The 24,491-nt window shown below is 58.8% G+C and overlaps 2 protein-coding genes across 3 annotated transcripts; one reads left to right on the forward strand and one right to left on the reverse strand.

Annotated features, from left to right (window-relative positions):
• Positions 1-459: 459 nt before the first annotated feature.
• LOC121086453 (shootin-1-like) lies at positions 460-7,908 on the forward strand. Of its 2 annotated transcripts, none has more exons than XM_040590248.1 (16): positions 460-575; positions 1,891-1,958; positions 2,278-2,341; positions 2,626-2,720; positions 2,885-3,011; positions 3,669-3,766; positions 4,017-4,098; positions 4,349-4,443; positions 4,733-4,879; positions 5,304-5,457; positions 5,607-5,730; positions 6,080-6,129; positions 6,594-6,703; positions 6,867-6,926; positions 7,121-7,328; positions 7,586-7,908. In XM_040590248.1, the coding sequence occupies exons 1-16, from the start codon at positions 539-541 to the stop codon at positions 7,726-7,728; spliced, it is 1,662 nt and encodes a 553-aa protein (XP_040446182.1). In that variant the 5' UTR covers positions 460-538; the 3' UTR covers positions 7,729-7,908. The 2 variants fall into 2 exon arrangements, with proteins under 2 accessions (XP_040446182.1, XP_040446189.1); XM_040590255.1 differs by having other exon boundaries at positions 2,281-2,341.
• Positions 7,909-12,190: 4,282 nt separating this feature from the next.
• Positions 12,191-19,014, reverse strand: TEX261 (testis expressed 261). The gene is made up of 6 exons (XM_040590269.1): positions 18,875-19,014; positions 17,949-18,028; positions 17,298-17,451; positions 15,274-15,341; positions 14,080-14,182; positions 12,191-13,649 (listed from the first exon to the last, which is right to left on the reverse strand). The coding sequence occupies exons 1-6, from the start codon at positions 18,942-18,944 to the stop codon at positions 13,534-13,536; spliced, it is 591 nt and encodes a 196-aa protein (XP_040446203.1). The 5' UTR covers positions 18,945-19,014; the 3' UTR covers positions 12,191-13,533.
• Between the last annotated feature and the right edge of the window lie 5,477 nt (positions 19,015-24,491).

The following is a 24,491-nucleotide window of genomic DNA, read 5'->3' on the forward strand; positions in this document are numbered from 1 at the left end:
TCTCCTTGCTCAATAAAACCAGCGTGGTCACCAAAACCTCGATGTGCTGTTGCACTTCCCACCGTGGCTGTCTCCTTCCCACCCCTGGGCACCCCTGGTCCCTTCCCATCCTCCCTGTGGGAGCAGCGCTCCCTGCCCAGCCCAGGCAGGCAGCCCGGTATGGACAGAGCTCCACGCCTGGTAGGGCAGAGGTGTGGGAAGCTGCCCAGGCACCCACTGAGAGACTTGGCACCTCCTCACACTATGGCATTTTTGATTTTAAGATGACCCGGAGGTGGAAAGGCCATGAGAGGGGTGCATTTGCTGCAGGGCTGCACGCCTGAGCATCTCCCTGCATCAAAGCAACTTGCAGCGGGGGCAGAGGGAGTTTCGGTTCCCCCTCGAGCCCTCGGTGGCTGCTGTGGCAGGGCCAGCCCTGCCTGCACCGGGGTGCTCAGCCCCCGCTGTAGCCGGTTTCACTTCCCTGCAGCAGAAGGGAGGGTGAGGGGGCAGGCACCCGGCCAAGCAGGGGGTGCTGGGTGCCATCGGCCCTGCCACCATGGCCTGGGCTGGGGAAGGTGCCGCGCAGCTGGCAGGTAAGGTTGGGGATGGGGGGGGCTCACGTGTGGCTGGATGTCCCTGCATGCCTCAAGGCATGGTGGTGGGGGTGGCTCTGGTTGTCCCCTGTGACCACCACCATGGTGGCCTCTGGGTGCCGTGGGCTGAAGGATGGTTTTCAGCGGGTGAAAACAGCCTGGAACTGTGCCTGGAGGAGGGTTGTTGCTTGTTCAGCCCTGCATCGCGGAAGGGTGAATAACCAGTGCGTTGTATTTAGGTTGGCTGCCAGCTGCCAGCTCCCAGGCGTGACATGTCTGTCCGTCCCTCTGCTACTCTGGGCTGTGGGACGTGCCTGTCCCAGCTGCCAGCTGCTCTTTAGGGCTTTTGCAGGCATTTGCATGCTCGTGCAGCTTCCCCTTGCAAGAACCGAGGCTGGGGGAGCAGCATTGCTTGCACAGCCTCAGCTCCACAGCTGGCCCGGGGGTCCCGGCATGGAGGTCCCAGCATGGGGTCCTGGCAAAGGGTCCCAGGGCCTTTTCTGGGCAGCACACATGTCCCGTGGGTGCCTTGCAGGCAGTGTACGGTCCCAGCAGTGGTGGCTGGATTACAAATGGGGGGGATTTAGATTCCAGAGTGCATTCCCCACCAGATTAGCTCTGTTACGGGAAGGGTGGGAGGAAGGTGCTGGATTCCTGCCCTGCTGCGGTGATGTACCACAGCCACTCTGCGAGCTGTCCTGGGGGCAGCCGGGTAAGCAGCCACCCCCCCAAACCCACCAGCCCAGCCCCTGGAGCACCCGATGCGGTCTCACATCCCCCAGACCATTCCCCAGTGCCACAGGGCTGGCTCGACAGGGAAGCTCAGTGGTGCTGGGGGCTGTCCAGTCATGTTGCTGTCCCTCCACACCTGTGGGCACCAGCTGAGCCCAGCAAGGACACAACTCTGTGGTAGCACCTCTTGGGCAAGCTCTGGGCAAGGGGTTCCTGTGGCAGCGGGATGTTCTGGGGCAGCTTTTCCCTCACTTAGAACCTCTCACTGGGATTTTTCCCACCTCCTCCGAGCAGCCCTGTTACTCCAGTGCCCTCCGCTCCTTTGCTGCCCCTGGGTGCTATCAGATCGGAGTTTTGCAGGCTGTTCCTTCTGCTCCAGGTTGTCCTGCCCTATGGACTTTCCCCATTGCCTTAGGACACACGAGTCCAGCAGCATTGACAGCCCCTTGGCCTGTGGGATGGGTGGTGCTCAGCCCCTCTCTCACAGAGCAGCATGAGGCTGAGAAAAACAAAGGGATGGAAACATGTCTCGGGTTTCCACCTGCATGGGTGACCTTCTGGTGTGCTTTTGGTTCCCCTGCAGCCATCCTGGAGTCAGGGAGCAGTGAGAAAGAGGATGAGGATGAGGATGAAGAGGCAGCTACGGTGCAGGTATCACTCACGGGCTCATTTTCTGTTTTATTTCTTCCTCCTGCCCCTGTAACTGAGGTGATGAAGGGCTGGTCCCCCTGTGCCCTCCCATCCAGCCGTGGCTGTATGCCACAGCACCAGGGTTCTGATCACCGGGGTGTCACAGCCACAGTACCCTCAGTGCAGCTGGCAGCATCCAGGCGGCTCACTGGGACCCTGCAGCACTGTGCCAATGCCAACATGATGCTGTGCCAATGCAAAGCCATACTGCATGCCAATGCAACGCCATGATGATGTGATGCCATGCCAATGCGATGCCATGTGTGTGTTTCTCCCCCAGCAGCATCCATCCCTTGGCCAGGAGGTGGGTGAAGCGGAGGAGCAGCTGGCCAAGCTCGAGCAAGGTGAGCCCCGTCCCACTCCAGTGTCACATCCCAGCACGGTCCTGTACGGGGACTCAGGGTTGGCTTTAGCCAGCAGTGATGGTCTCAGTGGGATGGTGGAGTGGGAAGGTCCCTGCCATGGTGCAGAGCCAGGTGCCATCTCTGGTCCTGGGTGACCTGGCAGGGCTCAGCTGGTGCTTAGCGAGAGTGGCTGTGGTCAGGGAGGAGGGCAGGGTGCCCGCTGGGACCCCCACCCAGCACTGAGAGCTTGGCAGGTGCCTGAACCCAGCTTCTGCCACTGCCAGCATCTCAGGCACTGCTGGTTGAGCTCTCAGCACTGGAGACTGAGTTCGAGATCGAGAGGACATGCCGGCAGCGAGCCGAAGCCTACGCAGCCCAGGTAGGGCTGGGCAGTGTGCCCCCGCCACCATTCCCCCCACAGCATCCCAATGCCTGCAGCCCCTCGCTGTAGGTGCAAGGGTGCCGGTGCATCCCCCTGGCACACCCAGCTTGGTGGGTGCAGTAGCAACCCCGATGCTGGGGGGTGTCTCCATCCAACCCCAGGTGAAGCAGGAAAACAAGCAACTGAAGCGGCTCAGCCTGGCACCAATGGCCCCCGCGATGCCCCCCGAGGAGCTGCCCCCCGAGGAGGACCCTGACCCTGCCCAGCACTATGAGCAGCAGCTCCAGGGTGAGCCGGGCTGGGGGGTTCCAGCCAGAAACAGTGAAGCCAGAGGCAAAGCACTGTCCCTGTCCTGATGTACTCTCAGCCCGGCTCAGCCTGGCCCCGGGGTTTTGGGTTGTGCCTGGGTCTTGTTCTGGGTAAACAAGGAGAAAGTAATGCTAACATTGAACAAAAAACATGAAACGAAAGCGCTGTTGCTCACGCTTCCTCCTTTCCCATCCTGTTTTCCCGTGTTGTCAATTTGGGCTGTGTTTGCAGCCTGATACCCCTGTCAGTACTGTGGGGATGCACTTCTTGAGGGGGCACCCCCCTGCCGTGGGATGCACACTCCAGCCAAACCCTCCATGGTGAGGTGATGCCACGGCTTTCCCGGTGGGCTGAGCTTTGGTGGGGGTGGGGGGATGCTTAGGGGCAGCTTTGGGCAGGTAGAAGGGTGCTTGCTGAGTACTGGTGTGCCACTGGTTGCTGTCCCACCGTACTGCACGTGTCTGTCCCTCCTAGTCACCTCCCAGAGCGAGCTTCCAGCAGGGTCACTGGTGATATGGCCAGGACGGGGGTGAGCTGGGGGGGCTGCTGTAGCACCAGCAGCCTGGTCTCAGGGACAGGCTCCGGGAGGGCTGCACTCCCCTTTCCCACCCCCCTTGCTCCCCGCTTCCTTCCCAGATCTGCAGGAGAAGATCTCCTGGCTGCTAGCACAGAAGAAGGATCTCACCATCCAGCTCCAGGACCTGCAGAGGCAGAACCAGGACCTGCAGGACCAGGTACCTCCTGGGACCCTCACTGGGACCCCCCAGCCAAGCAGGAACCCCTGGGTCCTCCTTCATCACCCTCCCCCTTTCCTTGCTCCTGCTCATCTTTGTAGCTCCTTGCTGAGATCAGGACAGGGTTTTTGGGAGGGAAGACCCTGACCTGCAGCCCCTTACCATCTCTCTGATGTCTGGGGGGGTGGACTGGGCATGGCAGGCCCCCCCAGCTGAACTCAGGGCTGAGCAGGGGCTTGTCCTGTGGCAGCTGGAGATGGGGCAGGAGGAGCAGCAGCGCTTGCGGGCAGCCCTGGGCAACAGCCAGCGGGCACTGAAGTCCTTCAAGAGAGGTGAGCTGGGTGCTGGGTCCCCATGTCCCCTCCCTGTCCCCCTGCCAGCTGGTGAAGGAGCAGCTGGCAGCTCCCCAGTGTCACCCAGTCTGGTGAACCAAAGGCAATGGTGCAGCGCTAGGAGCTGCAGCTGGATCACCAGGACATGGGTGTCCCTGTCCATGGGAGGTGGCTGTGCCGAGATCCCTGTGGTGGCACACCCCTCCCCGTGCTGGCCTGGCCCTCCCTGAGCCCCCACTGTCCCCGACAGTGTCCCAGATCGTCACCCAGGATTACTGTGAGGTGGTGCAGCAGCTGGAGCTGGAGCAGGACCTGCGCCTGCATGCCGAAGCCTTCGCCCACGAGGTGCGGCCAGCCCCCGAATCACCCTACCTGTGGGTGCTGGGGGGGCACGTACCCACGGCAGGTCAGAGAGCCAGGGGGCTGCTGGCTCTCAGTGTAGACTCCCAGTACTCAGCCCACTGCTGGCTTAGCCCTGGGTCCTGAGAGGATGAGGATGCTCCCAGGCACCCATCACGGTTCCCTGGGATGAGGATGGATGGGGTTTGCTCCCAGCCTCCCCAGAACGGGATTTTCTCTGGCTGGGGTGAGCCCGGGGGCTCGCTCCCTCCCTGACCCCCTTCCCCATGGGCAGATGTTGGTGCAAAAGAAGGAGGCGAACAGGCAGAGCACGATCCTGCTGCAGAGCGCGGAGCCCAGCACCCAGCTGCTGGTGGCCCTGCAGGAGGTGGGACGGCTGACCCGGGCACTGGAGGAGGGCAGGCAGGAGCAGCAGCGGCGGGTGAGGAACTATCCCCAAGGGTGGGTGACGTGGAGTGGGGGGAGCAGGGCTGGGTCACAGCACAGCTCCAGGGCTGGTGGTGGTTTCCCTTGGGTGTGGGAACTGGCTGGGATCAGGATCAGACCCCTCCATTGCCTGCTCCCTGCCCATCCCACACCCTGTGATAAGCCTGGAGGGGTTGTTCTTCCATGGATTTCCACTAGCGCATTTTGGGTGCTACCACACTGTGGGAGCCCCCACACTGGGCTGGCACCCCCCCAACCCCCTGGGCTGCCATCACCCAGCCTAGAATTGCCCTAAAATCAGCTTAAAGTTCCTTGCAAGCAGCCAATTTGTGGGACTGGGGAGCATCCATGTCCCTGGCAGGGATGGCACCGGCGGTCCCCAGCTCCTGGGCTGCACCCAGCTCCCCCTGCTCCTACAGGTGAAGGAGCTGGAGGAGCAGCTGAGCAGGCGGCCGGAGCCAGAGGAGCTGGATGTGGCCCAAGCTGCGCTGGCCACGGCAGAGGATGAGAAACTGCAGCTGAGGTTGCGGCTGCAGGAGGCTGAGCAGCGGCTGTTGAGCCTGGAAGAGGAAGGTGGGTGCTGTCACCCCTGCCCGACACAGGCAGGAGCCTGCAGCGGTGCCACAGGGATGCCCACGGCGCCGCCTGCCCACGGCTGGGCTGGGCTCAGGCTCCGAGGGGCAGCAGCCCTCCCACGCGGCCCCAGCCATACCCTGTTGCAGTGGCGTTGCTGCAGGAGAAGCTGGCCCAGGATCCCCCGCTGCAGAGCCAGACCCCTGAACCAGTTGCATGCGTACCACCACCACCACCACCGCTGCCACCACCTGCACTCGCTGCCCCCGTGGAGTAAGTGACACCACTGGACATCCTGGTCACCTCCTGTGGAAAGCAGCTCCAGCAGCCCAGGGGCTTCCAGCTTGTCTCTGCCATGGCAAATAAGCCGGGCTGGGGGCAAACTCCTCTCCCCCCATGCCCATTGCTCTTGCCTGCCGTGCTAGGCTGTCCCCAAGCCATGCCTGGGCACTATCTCTGGGCAGGGGCAGAGCTGGCTGCAGGGGCCAGACCCCAGCGGGATGTCGGGGAGGGTGAGGTGGCTCTGGCTCTGAGCCAGGGGGGTCCCGGGGGCAGGCTGGGCATTTGTGTCTGGCATTTGGGGGGCGAGGGGTGCAGCTCTCACCTCTCCTCTCCCTTCCAGCCCACTGGCAGCAATCAGGCAGAGGAAGGGGCTGGCAAACCTGCAGCGCAGTAAGTCCCCCCCACTTTCTGCATCCTGGGGAGGTCCTGGTGCCACGGGGGTCCCCTGGCAGTGCCACGGGGATGGCAGTCCCTAGGCAGGGAGAGACTGGCGTTTCTCTGGAACAGAGGTTTGCCAGCACCGTGTTGGTTCAGGCATCTCCCATCCATCCAAAGGTGTTGCTCCAAGCTCTCACTGTGGAGTGAGGGGCACCCCACCAACATACCCCCCCCCCCCCCCAAAGAGGGTGCTCAGGCCCCAGCACCCCTGTCCTGCCCAGCATGCATGGCTGTGCCAGCCACAGTCCCCGGCACAGGTGGGAGATGAGCCCTGGCAGGGTTGTACCTGGGTTTGGCCTCGAGAGAGGGACCCCCCAGGCTTGGGGGGGCTGCAGGGTGGCAGCAGCTCCCCACCCCAGCATGTACTGAGCCCTGTCATGAGTGCATGGGGTCTCAGCATGGTGCTCCCTGCACAGCCAAACCAGAAGCTGACGATGCTAAAGCTCGAGCTGTGCAGGAGATGATGGAGCGGATAAAGAACGGGGTGGTGCTGAGGCCCGCCAAGGACCGCCTGCCCCTGGGCCAGGTAGGCAGGAACTGGGGCTTGGCCACTGCCAGACACCCCCATCCCATGTGGGAACGTCCCCAGGGAGCCCTGGGACTTGGGGTGGGTTTGGGGTGCATCAGCAGCCCCGGGGAACTGCAGGGCCAGCAGGATGGGGCCACATCTCTTCCCTCCCCTCCTGCAGGGTTCGGCAATGGTGCCCGGCAAGCAGAGGAGCGCGGCGCTGGAGCTGCAGGGCATCCTGGTGAGCAGCCCTGTCCCCCAGTGGGTTGACACCAGGCAGTGGTGTGGGGACACTTGGGTGCCACTATCCCCAGCTGCAGCTGTCCTGTGTGGGCCTGTGCCAGGCCTGTCCTGGCTGGCCGGGATTGCATCCCTGGGGGTCCCAGCACCTGGATGTGGCCCCTCAGCATCTCAGCCGTCTGCGGTGTCTCCTAGGGTGCCATGAGGAGGGCGAGCAGGAGGTCCAGCCAGCGGCAAAGCAGCCTGAAGGGCAGGGACAAGCAGCTGGAGTCCATCTTGCAGCGGCGGCGCTGGGTGGTGGATGCATCCACACCCGCATCCCCACCTCCATCCGCGGCGCCTGGCCCCGGCCCCCTGCAGCAGGACCCTGAGGATGCTGGGGCTGTGGGGAGGCCGGATCCTGGTATGGAGTAGGGCTTGGTAGCAAGTGGATGTGGGGGCTTGGGCTGGATGACCCCCCCCGGAGTGAGAACATCCCCAGGGCCAGGTGCAGTGTCCCCTTGGTGTCCCACCGCTAGCCCCACTGATGCTCTGCAGTCCCCTCCCATCACCATCCCTGGTGACAAGCTGCTGGGTGCTGGCATGGGTCCCCATGGGCTCTGCTCTTGCTCACACCCCACTCAGCATCTCCTCTCCATCTGTCTCTCCGTTTCTCCCCAGGGGACAAGGACATCGGCACAGCTCCATTCAGGTGCTCATCGAGGAGTGGGGAGGGGGTCCCGTTCAGACCACGAGCAACAAGTGGCCTCCCCAGGGCCCGGCCCCTCTCCCACCTGGCCAGAGGCAGGGGAGAGCCAGGGTAGAAGCAGCTTCATCCCCTGCTGCCCTTCGCCCAGCCAGAGCTGCACGGCTGTGGCGAGACGAGGAGTGAGCACGGTGGCAGGAATGGCTGCTCCAAGCTTTCACCCTCATTTTCCAGTAGCTTGCATCCTCTTGTGCTTTAATTAAAGCAAGGTGCCCCTGGGTGCCTGCATGCCACGTTGTCACTGGAGTGGCACATCTGCTGGGTGAAGGGGGTGGCAGCGGGATGGGGATGGCACTGGAGCTGCTGCAAACTGGTCCTGGTGAGAGACCTCATGGGACCGGAGCAGGGCACCCACCCTCCTGCCACCCCAGGGTGCCTGGCAGCTGGGCAGGGACACGCATGACAGCACTTACCCACTGTGAGGAGATACTTGTGTTCCACTCCCTTTGACGTCTGAAGTCGCCACGTTTAAGGAGGTAAATGGCACCCAGACCCTGAAGGCAAGGGACTGGGGCTTGTGTCAAGGCACAACGTGCTGTGGTGTCCCATGTCCCCCGCTGCGGTGCTGACCAGGGGATGCAAGACCCCTCTCAGTGCCAGTGGAGCCCTGGGAAAGCTCTGAGCCCCAGCTGGCAGCATGGAGGGGCTGGCACCGTATGTCTGCAGGTGGGGCCCCCCATGGTGCCCTTCGTCTGCTGCTTTTGTCTCCTGTGTGGGACCCCGGGGAGTGAGACCTAAACTCCTGCTTCTGGTGAAGGGAAACCCCCACACCCTTGAAGGTCTTGGGTTTTCCTTTGGATTCCCCAATCCCTCAGGCAGCTCCCACTGGGTGATCCCCATCTCTGCATCCAGCCTTGGGGAGGGCTGCACCCCCATTGCCGGGGCTGGGGGGGTGGGGGCTGGGGGGGGCGGGGCAGGTTCAGGTCAGCTGTTCCTGGGTTCCCAGGAGAGTATGGTCCAGTCAAATCCACTTCTCCTGGTACGCCAATGTCGGGGAGCCCAGTGCTCCCAGGCTTCACCCAGCAGCAGCCCAGGTTGAACGGTCCCTCTAGGCCCGCAGCTCCGAGGCTGGGGTCCCCAGTGAGCCAGCAGACCCCCATCGCTCAAAGGGATGATGCTCTTCAGCCTATGCCTGCTTTTGACCATTGGGGTGCACAGGAGATGGGGTTTCCCCTCGAGCTGCTGACTCTAAGGCTCAAACCCTGCCATACCCATGCCACGGCTCTTCCTTTCAAACCCAAACATAACCTTAATTTAATTGTGGTTTCTCCAGCTCCGCTGTTTTATGGCAGGCAGGCAATGCCGAGTGGGGGAAAGCCAGTGAGAGCATCCTCATCCCTTGCACCAGATAGTTAATTTGCCGGGGAAATTCCCCTTTTGGTCTCAGGGCTGGTGTCATTGCAGGCAAGTTGTCCGGTTCAAGACCTGAACTTGCAGCAGGGAGAACGAGCTGGGTCTGCACCAAGCCCCTACGAGAAGCCAGAGCTGCAGGTGGTGGCTGCTCGGCCATCAGCATCGCGCCAGAGCATGGTTTTCGAGGGGGAAGCCATGTGATGGGGAGCTGGTGGCTCCTCAAACGTCCCTTCTGCAGGCGGAGGGGGGCACCCCTTCCTTCAGACGATGCCACAGGGACATGGAGGGTGTTAGGGCAGGTTTGTGCTGCCCATCGCTTGTGTGGGCCCCTATAGAAGCAGGCACATACATCCTGCATCCCCTATAGAGGGCTAAGCCAGCCGCCCAACCCAGGATGCCTTCTCTCTTCTCCAGTTTATGCCATTGTGTATCTCAGCAGTGCACAAGCCGTGGCTGCTCCTGAGGAGCGTGCCCATTCCACGCTGATTCTCCCTCCCAAAGTTAATTATCCTCCTGTTAAAAACACCGGCGTTAGTTGTAGTCTGGATTTATGTACCTCCCGCTTCCAGCCAATGATTTCATAATGCCTTTTTGCAGTAATTAAAGAGCTGTCTGGGATCAGGCCAAATGGCCCAAAGCACTAATGACATGCCAGGAAACCTGCTCCGCGGCCATGGTGGCACCAGAGAAAGGGTGAGCTGGCTTGGATGCACCCAAGGAGGGGACAGGTCCCTGCCCAGTGGACCTGTGGTAGCTGCGGTCCCCCGTTCCCTGAGGACAGCCTGGAGTGTTACAGCACTCCATCACTCTGCTTTTTTAAGTACATTTTCTTTCTCCTTCTTGAAAGCATAGCCAACTTGAACTAAAATATTTAAGGCAAGGAGCTGATCTTTCTAATTACCAAGCGTTTTTCGTCCTGGCCTTTCGATTCTCCAGACACCTGAGGGCTATCATGTGGAAAGCAGACAAGGAAAGGCTGCTTGCGAGATGTACGAGCTCACCAAACTAAAGGATGAATGTCAGCTTGTTCAACAGATCCTCTTACTGGAAAAGAAGGCAAGAGCCACAGGGACCACAGCACCAAGACCAGCTTCACCAGTGCAGAAAGCCCAGGGAGGCTGGAGCCAGGCTGCCCCCCCTGCTCCTCCTCTCCCCTGGAGCCAAGTTTCTCCAAATCCAGGTTTTTAGGTGATTCCAATCATGAGGGACCCAGCACCACCGGGCTCTCACCTTTCGATCCCTGCTGAATCCAGCCTCCTCTGTGCACCTGCTGGGAGCCATTGGGGAAAATGTCGTGGCCCCAGCACGGTTACTCATCAGCCGCCTGCCCTTTCCCACCGCCGCGCTGCCCGCTCCGTATCGAGTGAATTCCTCTCCCCTGATTACACCCTCCAAACACCCATGAAAATCAATGCCGGCTCTGCTCCCGCCGGATGGGAAAGCCGTGCCCAGCTGGCTGCACCGTCCCCAAGCTGCTGGAGCCCCCGCAGCCAGGGCAGAGGGGCCGAGCAGGCAGAGATGCTCCGGAGGGCAGCTGCGTATTAATATACATGACTCTTCAATACTTAATCACAGCGGTAATTCACACTTCTTTTTAAGCTACAGCTTCTTGCAAACCCACTGTGGGTGGGCTCTGGAGCATCCTCGCCTCAGCCCTAGGAATAATCAGGGATTTTAGATCTTATTCACCAGGTTTCCCAGGTTTCAGGGCAAGGAACAGGGCGTTTTGACCAAAGCCGGGCTCCCGTGAGAGGGTGCATTTTCAGGAGCCAGCCCCAAACCTCTCTGGTTACGGCAGGAGACAAGAGCCCAGCCGGGGAGCAGAGCATGGTCCTCATAGCCCCACAGCCTTACCTTCTCCCGTGCAGCTGTAGCCTTTGGTGTGTGTGTGTGTGTGCTTTTTCTGGTGCTTGCCTTTTAAATATTTATAGGGTTTCGCTCGCTATTACTTGTCTTCTCTGAATCTGGTTCAGCTCAAAGAAATGTGTGTCATTAACATCTTAAAACACCCAATGATCACAAGCCATAGTCAGGAAAAATGGATTTGTCATCTGGAAAAATACAAAGTAATCTACCCTTGCTTTCTGGCTAAGTGAACAGGCAAACAAGGATTAAAAAGACTTGGTAAAAGGGACATTAGAGCTACTGATCTTCTCCATTTACATCCTATCCACTAGGTTAGTGGCAGGAGTCCCAGGGCTCAGCTTTTACTGCTGTACCCTGCAGAAAGAGCCCTCCATCATGCCCTGCTCTTCCCATCGTGGCACTGACAGCTCTCAAGGAGTTTTCCATCCCTCCTGCATCATGTTCTATGAGGTAAAACTAAACTTAAAATCTGAGCAAAGGCTGGTGAGAGGCACGGTGCTTGCCCTGCCATCCTCGGCCACGCAGACCTGGCTCAGGGGGGGCTTTGCCTCTCCTGCTGCCCCTGGCCAGCGCCTCTCGCCTGCCCGGGCCCAGCTGCCTGCACCCGAGGCGATGGAAACTGTGAAGCACAGTTTAGAGCAGAGCTGTGAACACACATCCAGAGCTTCCCAGCAGCCTGCTGCCCCCCTGGTGCCACCCCCTGCGCTGCTGGCCTCTGCCTCCCTCCTCCATGGCTGGAGCCCTGTTCTTCAGCCTAAATGTGGCCAAGGTTAAGCTTCAGGGAAGGGAGCAAAAGCATCCGGCTTGTCCTTCTGCTTGCCCAGGCAGTGAGCAGGGGCAGGGGGGCCCAGCGTCCCCCACCCTGTGGCCTTGAAGCAAAATTACAGCACAGCACCCGAGCCAGGGAGCAGCTTTGCTAGGGAGCTTCCCAGCTCTACAGGCAAGGCCAATGCTCTTCTCCTACCCCTACCCTTGCATCTTCTTGCCTGCTTTGCCTGCTGCTAATCACTCTGCTTTGCTTTCAGTGCTTTCACCTTTCTGCAACTCCCCGATAACAAAGAGCTCTGTATAAACACCTCCTGCTAACCCCTTTCAGTGATCAGCATCTCCCAAGGCCTCTGCAACATGCCTTCTGCAGCCCTCGGGTCCCCTCAACAGCTCTCTTGTCCTCCAGTTTTTGTCTAAAAGTATAAAAAAAACACCAGCAAGCACAGAGGGTAATTTCCTTACGTGACACCGGCTCAACATGGGAGCTGAACACTTGTGAGCCAGAGGGATGCCACCGCATCCAGCCTCTCCAATAAGGTGAACTTCCATCTATAACCTTTATTAGAGGAGCAGCTCTCAAACAGAAACCACACATCTACTCTATGAGCATCAGATCACACCAGTGTTAGTGGGCCCTGAACATACCTGTGGCAGGGAGGGGTGTGGTGGGACCACGTGCCTCACTTTCGCCTTCAGCCAGAACTGGCCACAAGAGGAAAATGAACCATTTTCTTCTGAAATACCTCAAAAAGCCTTCCCAAGCTGTGAAATGCGCTGTCAGTGCCCAGGCATTCCTGCGCTACAGCCGCACACAGCCCTGGCTCCTGGCTAGCGTGGGGACACCTGGCTCTGGCACAGGCTGAAGGTGACCAGCAACAAAGCAGAAAGGGGGAGGATAAAAAGAGGGGGTTTGTGATTACGACGAACAAGAACAAAGGGTTCACCTCCTTCTCAGTATGATCATCTACTTTTTTTTTCCCTTTAGGAAAGGAAAGCCCTGGTGAGTTTAGCAGCACTGGGAACACCAAGCAGATGAAACCCAAGGGAAGTCACGGTGACCCGCTCAGCATCTCATTCCCCTCACATGGAGTGGAGAATTGCTTTCTGTGAAATGGCTTCCTGGGGCCTCGCTCAGCCAGCCAGCACTACTGCAGCATCCTGGCCACTCAGGGAGGCTTCCAGCAAAACCAGAGAAGAGAAGAGTGGGTATTTCCAACATTAAAATCACACAAAACGCAGCGTCGAGTCCTTCCAGGTCACCTCCCTGCAGCTGCAGAGCACAGGGAGAAGTGCCTGCCCTCATGCTCCCCTCCCGACGCATGCCACACAGAGGGATGCCGGCATCCTCCAGCGCTGGCAGGCTCCCAGCAGGAATATGCGGGAGTTTGACAGTTTGATTACTTTATTCTTTTTTTTTTTTTTTTAATTAATGGCTCTGTGTAAAACTCATTTAAACGTCAAGCACGTTCTGCCACCACTCTGAGGGAATGGTTCCCCCACAGCCAAACTACACCATGCGCAAACTCCTGGCTTTAAACCCCAGCAGGTGACAATGCCTCCCAGGTCCCTGAGCAGGGTGGGCAGCGCTGGGGGGGCCAGACACTCCTTGCGCTCAGCTGGAGCCAAACATCCTTCTTGCACGCAGTCCCGGGGGATCAGCAGAGCTGTATAAAAAGGTGCGAGCCCTCCCCGCGCGTGTCCAGCGCTGCTGGCACCTCCGGTCACTGCCCAGTTTATACGTTCCTAGCAAAATCCCTTTGAGAAACATCAAGGAGGGTTCGAGCGAGGCCTGGGGACAGTGCTCCCTCGCAGCCCTCTGCACAGTTTGGGTCTGCCCTGCTCCGTCACCGCAGCCAATGTTGGCTGCCTCTGGGGCTCAGTAAATCTTCTGTCGGCTAGGCAGGATGGCCTCCTTGATGAAAGAGAAGATGAGTAGGATACCGGAACGCTTACCCCTCTTCCCCTTGGTGAAGTAGTTGGAAACCACGTCGTCTGCAGAGAAAAGGGAAAAACAATCAAACACAAACCCACTGACGGCCATGGGAGCCCTGGGATGGGTCATCTTGATTTCAGGGCAATGCATGAGCCGTCTTTAAAGCATGGAATTTTTCGGTTTGCTCACATCTAGCCTGCCTGGGTGCTCCCAGCAGCCACTGACAGGGAGCCCAGATCCTGAGCTCCCTTTCTTGAAGGTGTAGGGAGGAAAAGGACAGGGCCCCAGGACCAGAGAGAAGCAGGATGCAAAGCTGGAACAGCCCTCACCCTGCAGAAGCCCCCCTTTTTCCTGCCTTGGCTTTTGGAAGGGTTTACCCAACTAGCTGACCCTGCTCCCCACTCTGTGCGGAGGGAATGGGGTAGGCTGAGCACAGCCCCTGTCAAAATAAATCCAGCAGGTGTCTGCCCGGGCTTTGGGAATGCTCACCTCCAGGCTGCACCGTGGAAGGCAGGACGTTCTCTCCAGCCGACAAAGAGACAAAAAATGCAAAAGGAATTAACCACAGGCAGAACGTGAAGTAGGCGAGAACCTGCAGGCAGAGCAAGAGAGGCAGTGAGGACTGAGCCACAACGCACCCAGGAGCCCTTCACACACTGACTTCTGTCCAGGCTGATGCCCACAAGCGCTGCCTTAGCCCCAGCTGTAGCTCCCTATGACACACCCCAAGTTCCTACCTGAACCCCTCAAGAGAAAGGGCACTGAAGGGAGAGAACTGCAACTCAATCTCTCCCGAGTCTCTCGGGTGCAGAGATAGCGTTGCCCTGCAAAGCTGATAAGGGGATAAAATTCACTCAGTAACTTCCACGGAAGGACAGGGCACACAGGAAAAGCCCTTGCTCCTGTCTTAGGTGCCCGAAAACCCTTACTGCTCCCAAAACCCAGAATTAAAGAACAGAATTAAAAAGGAGGAAATTGGTCGTGCTGTTATTACTAATTAAATCCTCTTTACACCTTCCAGGGACTAAAAGGAAGAGCCAAGACCTGGGCTTGGCTCCTCCTGCCCTGGGGTGGGACGCTGGTACCAAGCTGCCACACCAGCTTCCCTGTGCATGCAAATGCTGGAGAAGTGTTAAACTTCATTAAAAGGTTGTTGTTTCTTTTATTTTTGGTGGAGGGTGTTTGTTTTTTTTTTTAAATTTGCACCAAGTGGCAGCTACTGTTGGGCCCAAACAAGCCTCTTGGTGAATCTAGACCTTTGTCTTGGCAGGTGTGAGAACGGTGACACAGAAGAATTAGTGTGTAGAAGACATAAAAATAATGAACAATAATTCCAAAAGGGAAGTTACTTGTGGTTAGCTTATTAAAAAAAAAAGATTATTTTCTACTTTCCTAGTTTTTAGCATTTCAGAAAAAAAAATAATCTGTGCTTAACATTCGGTATTTCTTCTGCTCTGGAGTTGGGTGAGAAAGGCCCAAGCTCACAGCTGAGAAAAGAAACCATCGCTTTCCTGGTACTTCTGAGGGAATGAGCACAGGAACCCCCAGGGAAGGTCTACGAAAAATATCCTCAGCGTGTCTTACTGCTGACTGAAAAAATAGCATTTTCCTCTTCCCCCTCCCACCAGCAGCTCCACGCTGGCTGGAAGAACACGGATTGACTCCTTCCCAAAGGTCTCTCACCTCAGAGAACAGGTAATACTCCTCGGCGAAGTACTGGAACGCTAAGTAGTGATTGAATATAACCAGCACTGCCAAAGGAAAACACAGCAAAGTCAGTCTCCAGCCAGGAAAAAATACCATCTGCTTATTCCAAGGCCCCCGAAAGAGGACATCCACCTCCACTGCCACAGCCCCTGCGAGGAACACCTCCTCCCTGTCGCACGTCCCCTTCCCCTCAGCCCCTGTACACCTGGAATCCTGCTGTTGCTAAAATATTTTCACGCATCTAGTGAGAAATGGTGTGAGCAGCCGAAGTTCCCTCCCCCAGCTCCATTCTGTGCAGCCCTGGTCGAGTCCCTCGTCCCTCTGGTGCTTTACTTTCAGTGTCCCCAAGGGCACCCTGGAGAGCCCAGCTTGACACTTGCTAATGTTGCGTAGCGCTGAGAGAAGCAGCGAAAACCCCTGTGTCCCTGACAGCTGCTGCGGAGAGAAGCTCTTCTGCCATCTGTAAACCAAGTCAAGCTGAAATGCAGCCAGGACAGGAGGGTTAACACTGTCCTTGGCAGCGAAAAACACCACTTAGCTCTTAAGAAGCAGGAATCAGAAATTCTTTTGCCTTTTATCTGAGACACCAAGCCCAGGAGCACCGACTCAGCACAGCCCCAGCAAGAGACAGCCCCAACACAAAACGCTGCACCCCGCACTGCTTTGCTGTCCCTCTAGCCTAAGGATGTCACCAAAGATTCAGATGAGAGTCTAGGTCTGTCAGAAAACACACCTCCTGGTCTACACACTGCAGGAGAGCTACATGCATTTTCAAATAGTGGATAAAATCCTGCCTACATGAACGCTTTGAGGAGCAAAGGTATTTCAGTTGTACACAGACAGCACCCTGAAATATGCATAAGGACTCCAGAAAGTCACAATGAAGGAAATTTTGCCCGTTCGCTACTTAAGGTGTCACTACAAATCACTCAGAGCAGAGATCTGAAGCCAGATCCATGCACAGGACACCGAAACACGCAGGAGACTCGGCAACTCGCAGCAGGAGAAAACCATTTGATCTACTCAGAGCAGCCAAAACCCAGTTTAATTAGCACAGCTGCTGGCCCACAACCTCTGAACTCCCATGTTTGGCCCACGACATGGCTCTGGTTGTTTGTCAGCCAAGCACAGCAGACAAACTAAGCTGCCCACTTTGGTCAAAATATCAGTGCTGCTAATCTGAGCCCCTGCTCAACCCCACATCACAACCCTGTGCCAGCTGCTCAGACAAGAGGAGAGACCGTCATGCCTGACCTGCCCCAGGGTTTGCCCAGGCAGGGCCAGGCAGCCTGCAGCCCAGCCAGGGATGGAGCTACAACGGCTGCAGAAACAGGCTTGGCGAATACCACAGGAAAGGTGCAAATGTGGCAAATAAAAATCCCGAATTTAAACTCAGCAACACACTTCTCTAACTATACTTTCTACAGTAACCCTGCTGAACTTCTACATTAATTGTGAAAATTTGTCTCAAAGCTTTTCTTTCTCTAAACATAAGCTCCTTATGATCACACACACATGCACCATCTCACGCAGCTCAGCGTGACACCAGGATGCAATTAAACATGCCAGTTTTTTTTAGTTGGCTTCAGATCCCTTCTGTTCTTTATCAAGACCCAGTGAACACCCAGAACAGGAGGTTTACAGGAGAATGCCAAAGCTCTGGGCTGGCTAGGATTTCCTTTCCCCAGTGCTGCTGCCTGAGTTTGGAGCAGAACTGGCTGGAGGCGAGGCAGCGGGTGCCCGAGAGAGCCCGGCATCCCCAGCTCTGTGCCAGGGCACACAACCAAAGGCACTTCCCACATCACCATGCCCAGCCCACAATTATCGCAGCCACATCATCAAACACCATTAAAAAGTACAGCACAAAGCTCAAAGTCCTTTTAAAAGCCACGGGGGCTGCAACAGTAAAACCCAAACCTTTGCTGCCACCCAGAGCCCACCCGGATGAGGCTTCCTCCACCCTAGGCCCACTCCCATAGGAAGGTGACAGCTCCACTCACCGCAGGACAGTATGAAATTGGAGGACGTCAGGACGATGAAGGGAAAGGTCTGCAGCAAACCGAAGTAGACCAGGTTGGTGAAGAGCCCTACGCCCACCATGAAACCAGGAAAGTGCTCGAAGAGGTAGAGGCCAACCAGCACAGCTGAGGAGAACTGGAAGAGAGAATGGGGGTTGCCTGGGGCAAACACAAAGGTGCAGACAGAGAGATCGTGGGCAGCTGCATGGGCAGGAATCCTGCTGTGATTTTTACAGTGGTCTGATGACACATCTCCCCACGCATCTCCCTCTCAGCCCCTTGGGAAAGGTCCACACAAGAATGCCACCTTCCTGGTGCAGCTCCTGGTAGGACGTACTATGGCTGGGCCTCAGCTTCCTCAGCCAGGGAACGCAGTGCCACCCAGGAGGAGTTAGGCAGGATCACCACCTCCCTGGTTAAATTAAGCGAAGCACCAATCGAAGCAGCCCCTGACAACCTCCCTCCTTGGGAGACAGAACTGCCTTGGGACCAGGGGAAGCAGGAGCTCCCCAAGTGCTTGTTGCCTCTGCCCAAAGCCAACGTCCCACATCACAGCTGCCCTGCCAGCCCCGCTGCTGCCCCAGAGGCGCACTCAGTGAGAAGCCGCCCGCTTCTGCGAGCACAGGGACTTACCCAGATCATGTATTTGATTATCCTCCTGGTGACAACTGTGTACTCCTCGATCAGCTCCGCCAGGTAGTACAGCCCAGCAGCTGCAGGAGAAACACCCAGCTCAGCCCCGCGGGCCAGAGCAGGGGGATGGGAGGGACCGAGGTAAACCCCGGTGCCTTCAGCTGTGGGGGTTCGTGCTCACCCAGTGCGGGAGGGACTGAAGGGCAAGGGTGACACCCCCCTCCCCACGACACTCTGGGGCACCCAGGGGACCTCAGGGGCACCCAGTCTCTGGAGGACCCAGAGGCACTGGAAGCACCAATGGGACGCCCAACCTTTGGGTCACTCTGTGGCACCCAGGGGCCCCCAGTGTCTGGGGAACTCTGTGGCCTCGGTGGCATGCAGGGGCCCCCAATCTCTGGAGGACCCGAGGCATCAGAAACACCAATGGAACCCTCAATCTCTGGGGCACCCAGGGTGTCCCCAGGGGTCCCCCAGTGACCCCCTATCTCCGGGGTACCCAGGGGGCCCCCAGTCTCTGTGGCACTCTGGGGCATCCAGAGGACCACCAGTCCCTGGAGCACTCGGGGACATCGGAAGCACCGACAGGACCCCAATCCTCGGGGCATCCAGGGACCCCCAATATCTAAGGCACCGACGGCACCCCCAACCCCTGGGGCACCCAGGGACCCCCAACCCCTGGGGCACCCAGGGGTGCCCGGGACACACCGGCCAGGCCCGGGCCCCCGGGAGCTGGTGGACCCGCGACCCCTAACCATGTGCCAGCAGGAGCCCAGGCTTCCCCATCCCGGGCGTCACCTCCCTTATCGAGAAACACACGACATATCACGACAGCCCCTGGGCGGAGCCTGCGGCCGGGCCCAGACCTCGCGCGGCGGCACCCCCGAGCGCCCCGGCCCGCGGTAGCCCCCCGGCGGCGGTCTCACCGATGGCCAGGGTGACGAAGGCCACCTGGATAAGCAGGGACAGCCAGCTCAGCACGTAGATGAACCACATGGCGGGGCAGCCCCGGGCCGGGCCCCGCCGCTCCCGCTCCTGCTCCCGCGGCGGCGGCGGCGCTGAACACGCGGCGCCGGAACAAGAGAGACCGGCACGGCCCGGCCGCCCGCGCCACAGCGACCCCTGCAGGCGGGGAGGGCTCCCGCCCGCCTCCTACTGCAGGGCGGGGAGCCACGGGGGACCCCGAAATGTGCAGGGGCCCCCAGAACTGTACACACACACCCCGAGATGTACAGGGACCCTCCAAAACTGTGCAGGGACGTTGAAACGTGCTGGGAACCCCAAAACTGTGCTGGGACCCCCAAAACTGTGCAGGGCCCCCCAAAACTGTACAGAGATCCTCCAAAACTGTGCAGGGACACTGAAACATGCTGGGATCCCCAAAACTGTGCTGGGATCCTCAAAACTGTTCAGGGACCCCCGAACTGTGCTGGGACCCTCAAAAACTGTGCAGGGACCCCCAAAACTGTACAGGAACCCCGGAATGTGCTGAGACCCCCGAAAATGTGCAGGGACCCCAAAAATGTACAGGGATCCTCAAAACTGTGCAGGGACCCCCAAAACTGTACAGAGACACCGAACTGTGCAAGGACCCTCCAAAACTGCAGGGATCCCCAAAACTATGCAAGGACCCTCCACACCTGTGCAGAAATGCCGGAATATGCTGGTACCCCCAAAATTGTGCAGGGACCCCCGAACTATACAGGGATCCCTGAAACTGTACAGACACCATCAAGACTGTGCAGGGATTCTGGAATGCTCAGAGACCCCCAAAACCGTACAAGGACCCTGAAACACGGAGAAGCTCTCAAACTCCCAGAGACACCCCCAAATTGGACGAGATGCCCCCCGAACTGTACAGGACTCCAAACCATACAGCCCCCCCCCCAACCATGCAGGGACTCCCCCAAACCATACAGGGACCCCCAAACGGTACAGGGACCCCCCAAACTGCACAGGGACCCCCCCAACTGTACAAAGACCCCCACAACCGTATAGGGACTCTGAATCACACAAGGATGCCCCCCACCTGCACAGGAACCCACGAAGGGATGCCCCAAAACCGCTGAGGGACCCCCAAACTACATAAAGATACCCCCCAAAACTATATAGGGACCCCAAAAATGCATGAGGACCCCTGAAACTTACAGGGACCCCCTCCAAACCGGCGTAGGGACCCCTGCACCCATATAGAGATCCCTTTCCACCCATATAGAGATCCCCCTTCATGTGTATAGGGACACCTCTTGCAGATGTATAGGGCCCCCAGCACCTAAACAGGGACCCCCTGTCCAGCCATACAGGCAGGTTCACCCCCCAACACCCACAGGGATACCCTCTGCACCCAGGCAGACCCCCCCCATCCTGTACAGGGACCCTTGCACCCATATAGGGGACCCGCAACCTGTATAGGGACCCTTGTACCCACACAGAGAGCACACAACCTGTACAGGGACCCCAGCATTCATATAGGGACCCCACAACCTGTATAGGGACCCCACAATATATCTAGGGACTCCAGCACCTATATAGGGACCCCAGCACCCATATAGGGACCCCACAACCTGTATAGGGACCCCAGCACCCGTATAGGGACCTCACAGAGACCCCCACCCCAGCATCCTCACACCTGGCCAGCCCCCAGCCTCTCCCTCCCCTCCAGCTGCCGTGGGGCTGCATTGGAATGCACGGGACTGGGCTGCTGCTGGGCTGGCACTGACCCGCACTGGGATATACTGGGTGGGTGTCCCCCGCCTGGAGCCGCTGTGCCCCCTCCTGGCAGCCTCCTGCATTCCCCCCTGCACCTCTGAATCCCTCTGCATCCCTCCTGCACCCCCCTACACCTCTCTGAATTCCCCTGCACCCCCCTGCACCCCTCTGAATCCCCCTGCATCCCTCCTGCACCCTCTGCATCTCTCTGCATGACTCTGAATCCCCCTGCATCCCCCTGCACCTCTCTGAACCCCCCCCGCATTCCTCCTGCACCCCCTGCATTCCTCCTGCACCCCCTGCATCCCTTCTGCACCCCCCTATAACCCCTGCATCCCCCTGCACCCCCTGCATTCCTCCGACACCCCCTGAACCCCCCTGAATCCCTCTGCATCTGTCCTGCACCCTCCTGCACCCCTCTTGCACCCCCCTGCAGCCCCTGCATCCCTCCTGCATCTCCCTGCACCCTCTACATCCCTCTGCACTCCCTTGAATCCCCCTGCACCCCCTGCACCCCCCCTGCACCCCCCTGCATCCGTCCTGCACCCCTGCATCCACCTGCATCCCATTTACTCCTGCACCCCCCCGCACCCCATCTCCCCACTCCTCAGGCACCGTTGCTGTTCCAGCCCAGGACAGTGGGGTGCAGCTCAGCCCCCTGCTCCACCGGGCAGGAGCCAGGGGACCCTGGGGAGGGGAGCAGAGGCCGGCTGGGGTGGGGGGCAGAGTGGGCAAGGGGGCAGTGGGGGAGGCAGCTCCTGCATTTGCCTGTAGCACACGGCTGTGGTGGGGTTGCACGGGCAGCACGCTGTGCACCCCGAGCTGTTATTGGAGGGTTGCACGGGCACCCAGTTGTACCCCTGAGTTGTTACTGGAGGGTTCCATGAGAAATGGGTTATTTACCCACAGCACTGCCAGGTGCTGCGAGAGAAGCTGGGTGCACCCCCGAGCTGTTACTGTGGGTTATGTGAGCATCGTGCCACATACGTGATCTGTTTGTTACTGTAGGGTTGCTCGAGAAAAAGGGTTATTTACCTGCCGTGTTGTCAGTGGGCTGCAAGAGAAGCAGGGTGCAGCCCTGAGCTGGTACTGTGGGGCTGCGTGAGCATTGTGCCGTGTATGTGACCAACATGTTTGTTATTGTAGGGTCGCACGAGCACCAGGTTGTACCCCCTCAGCTGTTATTGTAGGGTCGTGCAAGCACTGTGCTGCGCACCCTGAGTTGTTACTGGAGGGTTGCATGAGCATCATGGCGCGCACATGACCTGGTTGTTATTGTAGGGTTGCACAAGCACCAGGCTGTGTACCCGACCTGTTATCGTAGGGTTGTGCGAGCACCATGCTGTGTACATGACCTGTTTGTTATTGTAGGGTCACACGAGCACTGTACTGCATATCTTGAGTTATTACTGTAGGCTTGCACAAGCACCCAGTTGTACCCCCTGAGCTGTTGTGGCATTGCACAAGCACCAGGTTGTGTATCTGACCTGTTTTTGTAGGGTTGCACAAACACTGTGCCATGTATGTGACCTGTTTGTTACTGTAGGGTCGCACAAGCACTGTGCTGTGTACCCTCAGCTGTTATCATGGGGCTGCGTGAGCATCGTGCCATGCACGTGACCTGTTTGTTATTGTAGGGTCTCAACGAGCACCCTGTTGTGTACCTGACCAGTTTTTGTAGGGTTGCACGAGCACCACACTGCGTACATGACTTGTTTGTTATTGTAGGGATGCATGAGCACCCGGTTGTACCCCCTGAGCTGTTACTGCAGGGTTGCACAAGAACCAGGTTGTGTACCCAACCTTTTTTTGTAGGGTTGCACGAGCACCGTGCCATACACACAAGCTGTTTGTTATTGTAGGGTTGCACGAGCACCAGGTTGTGCACCCAACCTGTTTGTGTAGTGTTGCACAAGCACTGTGCCATGCACACGAGCTGTTTGTTATTGTAGGGTTGCACAAGCACCGGGCTGTGTACCTGACCTGTTAGTGTAGGGTCGCACGAGCACCGTGCTGCGTACCCTGAGCTGTTTTTGTAGGGTCGCCTGAGCACCGTGTAGGGTACCCCAGCTATTACTGTGGGTTGCCCTGTGCTGTGCCCCCGTGGGGGTGCAGCCCCTGGCAGCACCCCCTCTTTGGGGCAGGGCTGAGCCGAGTGGGGTGCCGGGGTCCCCCAGGGTGTGTGACCATCCCTGCCCAGCTCGGGGTGCCAGCGGGGTGACACGGAGCCAATGACTGGCTGGGCTTTTCTGGGCTCACCCCGACAATTCTTGGGGTGCAGCAGCATTGCCCTGGCCACCACCGGCTCCCAGCCCCTGGGACAGAGTTGGGGGGATGGGGTGGGGGCTGCAGCACCCCATGGGGGTCCTCCACCCACAGCAGCTGCGCTGAGCCCCCCAGACCTCGCTGATGCCCCACAGAGGTGGATGGGGATGCAGGGGGTGTATGGGCAGGGGTGTGTGCATGGGGGGTGTGGTGGGGTGCAAGGGGTGTGTGTGCGTGGGTGTGTGTGAGCAAGAGGGGTGTGTGTAATGGGAGTGTGCAGGGGGTGTGCATGCATGGGGGTGTGTGTGCATGGGGGGTATACGAGGTGTGTGTGCATGGGGGTGTGTGCATGGAGTGTGTGCATGGAGAGTGTGCAAGGTATCTATGTGCAATGGGGTGTGTGTGCAAGGGATCTATGTGCAATGGGGTGTGTGTGCAAGGGGTCTGTGTGCAAGGGGTGTGTGTGCAAGGGATCTATGTGCAATGGGGTGTGTGTGCAAGGGGTGTGTGTGCAAGGGGTGTGTGTGCAAGGAGTCTATGTGCAAGGTGTGTGTGTGCAAGGGATCTATGTGCAATGGGGTGTGTGTGCAAGGGGTCTGTGTGCAAGGTGTGTGTGCAAGGGATCTATGTGCAATGGGGTGTGTGTGCAAGGAGTCTATGTGCAAGGTGTGTGTGTGCAAGGGGTGTGTGTGCAAGGGGTGTGTGTGCAGGGGGTGTGCAAGGGGTGGCCATGCGGGGGATGTGTGGGGTGCATGCGCGTGGGGACTGCGTGCACAGGGCAGGGGTGCACTGTATATGTGGTGAAGGTCAGGCCCCGGTCCCGGTGCTGCTGTGGCAGAGCCAGCCCGGTGCTAACGCCCCTGGCACACCTGCCACTGGCTGCGGCCCTGGTGCTGGGCCCGGGGGGCTCGCTGACGGAGCACCGGCCCCCATATGGGGGGCTCCAGCCCATCGCCCCAGCCCCAGCGCTGCCCCAGGCAGCCAGGAGCTGCGGGGGGGAAAAGGGGTGCAGGTGCAGGTGGGTGCTGCCGTGGCCCCTGGGAAAGTCCCTCTGCTCCTCGTCTCCCATCACGCAGTGCCTAGCATCCCTGCGCTCCCCGCTGACACCGTCCCCTGCACCCTACCGCGCTCCTGCCCGCACCGAGGGCAGGCGGGGGGCAACTGCAGATCCCGGGGGGTTCAGGGTGCAAGGCACCTGCTTCCCCCCAGCGATGCCCCAAAACAGCCGCAATGCTGAGCGCTTTCCATTGCAACAACATGTGGGTTTTCCCAAACTAGTGCCCGGCGCCCGGGGTTTGCTGGAACAGGCAGGTTTCCACACCGGTGCCGGAAATATCTGCTAAAAAACGGTCCCTGGAAGCTGCCGGGAAGCTCTTTGGAGAAGCATTCACCTGGATTTAGCAGGATTCGTGCTGGGAGCAGTGGTCAGCAGAGCCAGCAGCCCCTCCCTGTGCCCCCCGGCCTGAGGTTTCCCAGTTTCCCCGTGAACCCCCCTTGTCTCCCCCTCGGGGGAGCCGCCGTTTCTGCGGGGTCTGCTCAGGCCTGGGCCGGCAGCTGTCAGCTGTCCGC

The sequence above is a fragment of the Falco naumanni genome, chromosome 1 (assembly GCF_017639655.2).
Source record: "Falco naumanni isolate bFalNau1 chromosome 1, bFalNau1.pat, whole genome shotgun sequence".
In the NCBI taxonomy this organism is placed as follows: domain Eukaryota; kingdom Metazoa; phylum Chordata; class Aves; order Falconiformes; family Falconidae; genus Falco; species Falco naumanni.